Genomic DNA, 9025 nt, shown 5'->3' with positions numbered 1-9025 from the left:
CGATCATGGAGCCCCTGTGTCCTTACCCAAACTCAAAAAAGCCTATGAAAAAGGTACCAGGGGCATCTCATGGGGCCCCCTACTGACCCCAGGGGATCATGGGGCCCCTGTGTCCTTGCCCAAACTCAAAAAGCCTATGAAAAAGGTACCAGGGGCATCTCCTGGGTCCCCTACTGACCCCGGGCCCTCGGGCAGTGCCCGAGTTTCCAAATGGTCAGTCCGCCCCTTGTAATAGGTAAGGGGGGGGGGAATGTGTTGTTTTTATTGTTGTTTTTGGTTTTTGTGAAAGGTTTATTATAATGGTGATTTTTGTAAGGAATAATAAATTAATAAAAGATACATAAAAAAAATGAAATGCTAGAGACAGAATATCACCCAGAAATCCAGGGGGACCGCTAGTATCCAAGTCCTCATCAGGAGTCTTGGGCCTCTCGTGGGAATAGGGCCAGGCTCTTTTCTCTTCGAGGGAGGACCATGTGTAAATCCTGTGCACTTTTTTGTGGTTCACTTTTTTTTTTTGCAGCTGTTTTTTTAGTTTTTAATTGTGTGACCACTGGGAGCCAAACATGGTGCTAAGTAGGCATTCTATTTTTTGCGCACACAAACACAACCACCTAGTCAGTAATGTATGTCTGGCACTGTCCCGTGCTGAGAGCTATGGGCACCACCATGCACAAGCCTGCACTGGTTTTCTTACACTGAATCAAAATATTTATTTATTTATTTCAGGTACTTATATATCGCAGTCAATGTACGCAACGCTTTACATATATATTGTACATTCACATCAGTCCCTAACCCTCAAGGGGCGTACAATCTAAGGTCCCTAACTCACATTCATACACATGCTAGGGCCAATTTAGACAAGATCCAATTAACCTACCAGCATGTCTTTGGAGTGTGGGAGGAAACCGGAGTACCAGAAGGAAACCCACACAGGCACAGGGAGAACAAACATGCAAACTCCAGGCAGGAGGTGCTGTGGCTGGGATTCAAACCAACGACCCGAGTACTGCCAGGCGGAAGTGATAACCATTTCCATCCTTCTTTACAGTTACATCATTTCACAAAACATGGCCAACTGTAAAGTCTGAGCCAAGAGACCAAGGCCTGCTGTAAACCCTTCCTATAAAAACCTTACCTATATGTCCCAAAGAATTATAAAATAAACAAAAAAGTTCAAAATTAGTAAAAGTTGCTAAACAAGAAATGGGTAACTAGATACAGTGGGGCAAAAAAGTATTTAGTCAGCCACCAATTGTGCAAGTTCTCCCACTTAAAAAGATGAGAGAGGCCTGTAATTGGCATCATAGGTAGACCTCAACTATGAGAGACAAAATGAGAAAACAAATCCAGACAATCACATTGGCTGATTTGGAAAGAATTTATTTGCAAATTATGGTGGAAAATAAGTATTTGGTCACCTACCTATCAATGGCACCTGTTTGAACTTGTTATCAGTATAAAAGACACCTGTCCACAACCTCAAACAGTCACACTCCAAACTCCACTATGGTGAAGACCACAGAGCTGTCGAAGGACACCAGAAACAAAATTGTAGACCTGCACCAGGCTGGGAAGACTGAGTCTGCAATAGGCAAGCAGCTTGGTGTGAACAAATCAACTGTGGGAGCAATAATTAGAAAATGGAAGACATACAAGACCACTGATAATCTCCCTCGATCTGGGGCTCCATGCAAGATCTCACCCCGTGGGGTCAAAATGATCACAAGAACGGTGAGCAAATATCCCAGGACCACACGGGGGGACCTAGTGAATGACCTGCAGAGAGCTGGGACCAATGTAACAAAGGCTACCATCAGTAACACACTACGCCACCAGGGACTCAGATCCTGCAGTGCCAGACGTGTCCCCCTGCTTAAGCCAGTACATGTCCGGGTCCGTCTGAAGTTTGCTAGAGAGCATTTGGATGATCCAGAAGAGGATTGGGAGAATGTCATATGGTCAGATGAAACCAAAATAGAACTGTTTGGTAGAAAAACAACTCGTCTTGTTTGGAGGAGAGAGAATGCTGAGTTGCATCCAAAGGACACCATACCTACTGTGAAGCATGGGGGTGGAAACATCATGCTTTGGGGCTGTTTCTCCGCAAAGGTACCAGGACGACTGATCCATGTACAGGACAAAATGAATGGGGCCATGTATCGTGAGATTTTGAGTGCAAACCTCCTTCCATCAGCAAGGGCATTGAAGATGAAACGTGGCTGGGTCTTCCAACATGACAATGATCCCAAACATACCGCCCGGGCAATGAAGGAGTGGCTTCGTAAGAAGCATTTCAAGGTCCTGGAGTGGCCTAGCCAGTCTCCAGATTTCAACCCCATAGAAAAGCTTTGGAGGAAGTTGAAAGTCCGTGTTGCCCAACGACAGCCCCAAAACATCACTGCTCTAGAGGAGATCTGCATGGAGGATGGGCCAACATACCAGCAACAGTGTGTGCCAACCTTGTGAAGACTTCCAGGAAACGTCTGACCTCTGTCATTGCCAACAAAGGATATATAACAAAGTACTGAGATGAACTTTTCATATTCACCAAATACTTATTTTCCACCATAATTTGCAAATAAATTCTTTCCAAATCAGCCAATGTGATTGTCTGGATTTTTTTTCTCATTTTGTCTCTCATAGTTGAGGTCTCCCTATGATGCCAATTACAGGCCTCTCTCATCTTTTTAAGTGGGAGAATTTGTACAATTGGTGGCTGACAATACTTTTTTGCCCCAATGTATATTCTGCTTGTCCACATTCTCTCATCTGCATCTGCTCCTTAATGACCTTTTCATATGGGTGGTATGAGCTCACTGTAAGGCAAACATGGCTTTAGATATGGAAGTAGCTGCCAAAATCTGCAGAAAACCAGTGAGTCTTTTTTTTGGTCTGTCATTACATTTTGGACATGGTTCTAAGTAGATCCTAGATTGGACCTACAGAACCTGATCAAATCAGTTTGTGTGACTGTACAAAAGTATGGTATTGAGCTTTTTATGTCATCGAAAGTAATTGATTTTGTATTAAACTAACCAATATACTGGAAAACCTTCGTAAACAGTAATCAATATTTCCCTTCCTGTAGAGAAAAGATAAAGACTTCCCACCATCTATCCATCATCCGTGTTTGGCAAAAGATTGTGTGAAATCCCAATGGCCCAAGCACCTAGAAACATCTTTAGCCTACCCAAACTTGTCTCCGCATAGGTCCCATTCCCCTTGTCACAGACTGGCTCTGCATTTGGTGCCTATGGAAGAATAGATACCAGTTGGTCTTATCCACAATGGAAAGTTTTGCACCTTGATGTCCCTGGAATTCCTTGCATCTGGAAACACCAACGTTTGTCACCTAAGCCAAACATGGAAGACAACTTTTAAGTGAAAGGAAGACAGAAGGAACCAATGAGCCACCTAAACAAAACGAAAGTGATTATGTTTGTGTTCTCTGGACTAACGGATAATGAGCAGCTTGCTCCATTCCTCTTTACTTTTTTCTCCAGCGTTTACCTCGTTTGTGTTGTGTTTAACTTTGGCATGATGTTCATATTACTCAAAGCCTCCAACCTCCACACTCCAATGTACTACTTTCTTAGCTACCTCTCCTTGGTGGACCTTTTCTACTCCTCAGTTATAGCTCCTAAAATGTTGGCTGACCTTTTGTCCAAGATAAAATTAATTTCATTTTGTGGCTGTGCAGTCCAGTTCTTTTTCTTCGATGCTCTGGCGGTCACAGAAGCAGTTTTACTCTCATCCATGTCCTATGATCGATATGTAGCTATCTGCCACCCTCTACGTTATGTTTCCATTATGACCATCGAAAAGTGCTTGAGCCTTGTCCTCCTTAGTTTTTCTATTGGTTTCTTGCAATCTGTAGCACAAACCAGCTGTGTGTTTAGTCTTGAGTTCTGTGGCCCAAATCTCATAGACCATTTCTACTGTGATGCACCACCACTGCTTAACCTGGCCTGCTCCAGCACTCTGTGGTGTGATTCAATAACTTTCTTCTTTGTGGTTTCTTGTGGTGTAGGCTCATTGACGCCTATCTTGGTGTCATACACTTTTATAGTTTCTTCCATTCTAAAGCTAAAGTCCAGTAAGGGGAGACAGAAGGCATTTGGCACTTGTTCCTCACATCTCATGTGCATCTCTATTTTCTACGGGACTGTTTTCTTCATTTACCTACGTCCTCCTAACAGTGACCTTGAAAATCAAGACAAGTCAGCTTCTGTGTTTTACACAGTCATGATACCAATGCTGAACCCTCTTATATGTAGCATGAGAAATCAAGAGGTGAAAAGGGTTATCAAGAAATCACTTTGCATCTATCTCTGACATAGAGATACTTGCATGAGTTTGTGGTTGTAAGTTTTCAGAACCTGTAAAATTGGCCAAAATCAACCAAATTCCAACCTTTATTCAACAATGACAATACATTGCCCAAGGATGGGGCCAGTTCATTCAATGCTTATTATCACAAGCAGGGGTTCTTCAAATGTGTGACAGGCCCAATTTTTACTTCTTCTCATCATGCAGAGGGGAGGTATGTGTCCAAGAAGGACAGAGGTCTATCCAGACATCATTCGTAGGGAGACATCTTTCCGTACTTGGCCTTCCAGAAAGTCAAAGTTGTAGAAGAGAACTCTAGGCAAAATACAACTCACAGTGTAGTTGCTAAATGCCATCCCTTGTTTCTGGGTACCAGGGGCGGACTGACAACTCATGGGGCCCCCGGGCAATAGGGGATCATGGGGCCCCTGTGTCCTTGCCCAAACTCAAAAGCCTATGAAAAAGGTACCAGGGGCATCTCATGGGGCCCCCTACTGACCCCGGGCCCTCAGGCAGTGCCCGAGTTTTCAAATGGTCAGTCCGCCCCTGCTGGGTACAGAATCCAGCATGGATACTATCTGTATGTTGTTTGATGTGTTTTTTGTGAGTTACATTCCACAATCCGAATTCCTAATGGTATGATAATTAGCTTCCATCAAACTGGCCCTACCTTGTGTTTCTATATAAATGTGGGGACCAGGGGCGGACTGACCATTCGAGCACTCGGGCACTGCCCGAGTAGGGGGCAGTAGGGGGCCCCATAAAATGCCCCTGGTACCTTTTATAGGCTTTTTTTGGGTTTGTTTTGAGTGTGGGCAAGGACACAGGGGCCCATGATCCCCAACTACCCGAGTGCCCCATGAGTTGTCAGTCCACCCCTGGTGGGGACATTAGAATGTGAAATCTTTGGAGGCAGAGACATCTGCAGAAGCATATAAAGGACATTCCACATGCTTCTACGAGTGTTTAATGCCCAAGGTAATCTGTGCAATAGTCAAACAGAATGTCTACCGTGTTTTTTGAAACCAAGGGGGTAAATAACAAGCAAGGTATATATTTTTTTCTTTTTTAACTCTTTTTTTCATAATGTAGAGGCTAGATTGGGGCAGGGAGACCTGAGGCAGAGCCCAATGCATTTGGCATTGCTCTTCGTTATCAACAAGCAGTAGATCTCTTTTACAGTTGTCTGTTATTGCAGGCAGATCAGAACTGCTACAGGAAGGCCTACAAAGCACACACAGCGCTGTGAAAAATTATTTTCCCCCTTCCTGATTTTTTTTTGCATATTTGGTACACTTAAATGTTTCAGATCAAACAAATTTTAATATAACCCGAGTAAATACAAAATGCAGTTTTGAAATGATGATTTTATTTATTAAGGGAAAAAAGCTGCACAAATCTACCTGGCCCTATGTAAAAAAAAGTAATCCCCCCCCCCATTGCTAAATCTTAAATTATCAATGATTAACCACATTTTTTGAAAATCTGAGGTAAATTTCACTTACCACACCCAGGCCTGATTACTACCAGAACTGTTGAATCAAACATTCACTTAATTAGAAACTATGTGACAAAGCGAAGCTCTCAAAAAGATCTCAAAAAGCAACACATTATGCTGCAATCCAAAGAAATTCAAGAACAGAAGAGAAACAAAGTAATTGACATTTATCAGTCTGGAAAGGGCTACAAAGCCGTTCCTAAGGCTTTGGGGTTCCAGGGAACCAAGGTGAGAACCATTATCCACAAATGGAGAAAACTTGGAACAGTAGTGGGCCCTTCTAGGAGTGGCCGGCCTACCAAAATTACTCCAAGAGCACAACAACGACTCATCCAGGAGATCATGAAAGATCCCAAAACAACATCTAAAGAACTGCAGGCCTCACTTGCCTCAGTTAAGGTCAGTGTTCATGATTCAACAATAGGATGGAGCCATAAATTCTGCACTCTACCAGAAAATCCTGAAGGAGAATGTCCAGCCATCAGTTCCTGACCTCAAGCTCAAGTGCGTTCGCGTTATGCAGCAGGACAATGATCTGAAACACACCACCTCTGAATGGCTAAAAAAAAAACTAAATTAAGGTTTTGGAGTGGCCTAGTCAAAGTCCGGACTTAAATCAGATTGAGATGTTGTGGCATGACCTTAAACAGGCCATTCATGCTGAAAAACCCTCCAATGTGGCCGAATTAAAACAATTCTGCAATGAAGAGTGGGCCAAAATTCCTCCATAGTGATGAGAAGGACTTATTGCCAGTTATCACAAATGCCCGATTATAGTTGTTGCCGCCAAGGGTGGCACAATCAGTTATTAGGTTTAGGGGGCAATTACTTTTTCACATAGGGTCAGGCAGGTTTGGACAATTTTTTTCCCCTTAAGCCCTTCATGGCTAAGGGTAAAGCAAATCTTAAAGCCTAAGTAAAATTTTACAATGTTGACCTGTGTTAGTAAAACCGTACATATAATCACAACTACTTTGTACATCCAAGCGAATTATACCGCGTTTCTTTCAGGACAAATTGGGCTTTCATTTGGTGGTAAATGGTAATGGATAGCTCCGGATTTTATTTTATTATCAAAGGAAAACTGGCCTAAAATAGTAAAAAAAAAAATTATTTTTTTAATGTAGCTGTGTGTTTCTTGTTACTACCATAACCTACCACCAAAGAGCAACCCAAAATAAATTCTCCAGCTCTAGATGATCGCAGCGATACCATATATGTGTGTTATTTGTTGTTTGTACCCGTAGTACAGCCCAGAAACAATAGTGCGCATTTTGTTTTTTTACCTAAAACACACTGACACTAATTGACACTGATACCAAATAAAAGAAAAAAAAAAATCCTGACCTTTGACCCTGACCTTGACCCAAACACTAACCTTGGCACTGAACTAGATCAAACCTTTATCTAAGTATTTTTTCTTTTCTTTTTTAATATGTATTTATTTAACTTTTTTTCCCCTCTCTGCAAAGAGAGAGAGAGAGAGAGAGAGAGAGAGAGAGAGAGAGAGAGAGAGATACAGTGTATCTCTCTCCTCCATTCAGAGAGAAAAAAAAATAAGGGGGACGAGCTTCACAGCGACTGATCACAGTGATAGCCAATCAGAGGCTATCACGGCGATCATGTGACATGGAATTGGGAGTCCCAGGTCCCGATCGTTAGAACGGGACCCAGGGCTCTCAGTGACAACCTGGTCTTTGTGCTGGGAGTGCGCTGTGCAAAAAAAAAAAGGTGCGCAAATATGCGGCCCCATGGAAAAAAGCCCAGCTCTGTGAGGCCACATATTTGTGTGGCGTTGGTGTCAAGGGGTTAATAATTGAAATCATTATTTAAAAATGGCATTTTGTATTTACTCAGGTTATCTTTGTGTAATATTAACATTTGTTTGATGATCTGAATCATTTAATGCAGGCCATAGACGGGTCGAAAACCGGCCGTTTTCTTATAAAAAAACCCCAAAAAATCGGTCATTCAATCAGCCGACGTTACCACCAACGGTAAAAAAATTGGCCAATTTTCGTTCCATCTACGGCCGCCATTTAACCCCATAATTACTACTGTCCCTGCAGAGAGCTCCGCTATTATATTTTATATGAAAGTCTTGTGGTTGCAACAATGTATCCATTTGTATCCATTTCAGATACAGATGGTTTTATTTGGATACAAATAGATACATTGTTGCAACCGCAAGACTTTTCATATAAAATATAATAGCGGACTGGACTTCTTCTTCCAGATTTTTTATCGGTAAAACGATCAGCCGATTTGCACATAGTTGCAGGGAAAATCGGTTGTGAATTTTCCAACTGACCGATAAAAAAAACGGCCGACCAATTAACCCACTAATGGTGCGAAAATCAGACGATTTTTTTTTTTTTGCCCCAAAAATCGGCCGATTTTTGACCCGTCTATGGCCTGTATTAGTGTGACAAATATGCAAAAAAAAAAAATCAGGAAGGGGGCAAATACTTTTTCACAGCTCTGTAGGAAACCTCAGTGACACTAGAGATGCTATCAGATATCAGTTGGGTGCAGGAACAATATGCTACATTGTACTACTTAATCCTTTTATTTATTGCTTTGTAGTAGCTTCACAAGCCTAAGGTCCTAACAGATTCCCCATCCAGGGAAGTGCTGGACCCCAGCTGTCTTTGAGTACATGAAAGGGGAGTAGGTGGGGTGTAGTTGGTCATCACGTCCTCCATGTTCTCCTTCTCATTGGCCACCAAACAAGGATCACATGAAAGGCCTACTCTAGAGTTGTTTCTGGGCTACGCTAGGCACTTTGTACTGGGTCACTGCCATACACACAGGGTACCTTTACTCTGAACCGACAATTATTTTTTATTTATTTCAGGTACTTATATAGAGCCGTCAATTTACACAGCGCTTTACATATATATTGTACATTCATATCAGTCCCTAACCCTCAAGGGGCGTACAATCTAAGGTCCCTAACTTACATTCATACATACTAGGGCCAATTTAGACAGGAGCCAATTCACCTACCAGCACGTCTTTGGAGAGTGGGAGGAAACTGGAGTACCCGGAGGAAACCCACACAGGCACAGGGAGAACATGCAAACTCCAGGTAGATGGTGCCATCATTGGGATTTGAACCAACGACCCTAGTACTGCCAGGCGGAAGTGCTAATTTAGCCACTGTTTAGGACAATTAGTTCTCAGGCACAC

At 42.5% G+C, this 9025-nt stretch overlaps 1 protein-coding gene across 1 annotated transcript; it reads left to right on the top strand.

Annotated features, from left to right (window-relative positions):
* Positions 1-3411: 3411 nt before the first annotated feature.
* On the top strand, positions 3412-4341 carry LOC149434506 (olfactory receptor 5A1-like). The gene has a single exon (XM_089663699.1). It carries the CDS (start codon positions 3412-3414, stop codon positions 4339-4341), a length of 930 nt encoding a protein of 309 aa, XP_089519825.1.
* The last annotated feature ends 4684 nt before the right edge of the window (positions 4342-9025 follow it).

Source organism: Staurois parvus, unplaced genomic scaffold (genome assembly GCF_062004578.1).
Source record: "Staurois parvus isolate SC_StPar_1 unplaced genomic scaffold, SC_StPar_1.0 ptg001753l, whole genome shotgun sequence".
NCBI classification, from domain to species: domain Eukaryota; kingdom Metazoa; phylum Chordata; class Amphibia; order Anura; family Ranidae; genus Staurois; species Staurois parvus.
This window is presented reverse-complemented; position numbering and strand designations above follow the sequence as displayed.

Coding starts and splice junctions, on each gene's coding strand:
- LOC149434506 (XM_089663699.1), top strand. CDS start 3,412: ATGAGCCACCTAAACAAAACGAAAGTGATTATGTTTGTGTTCTCTGGA.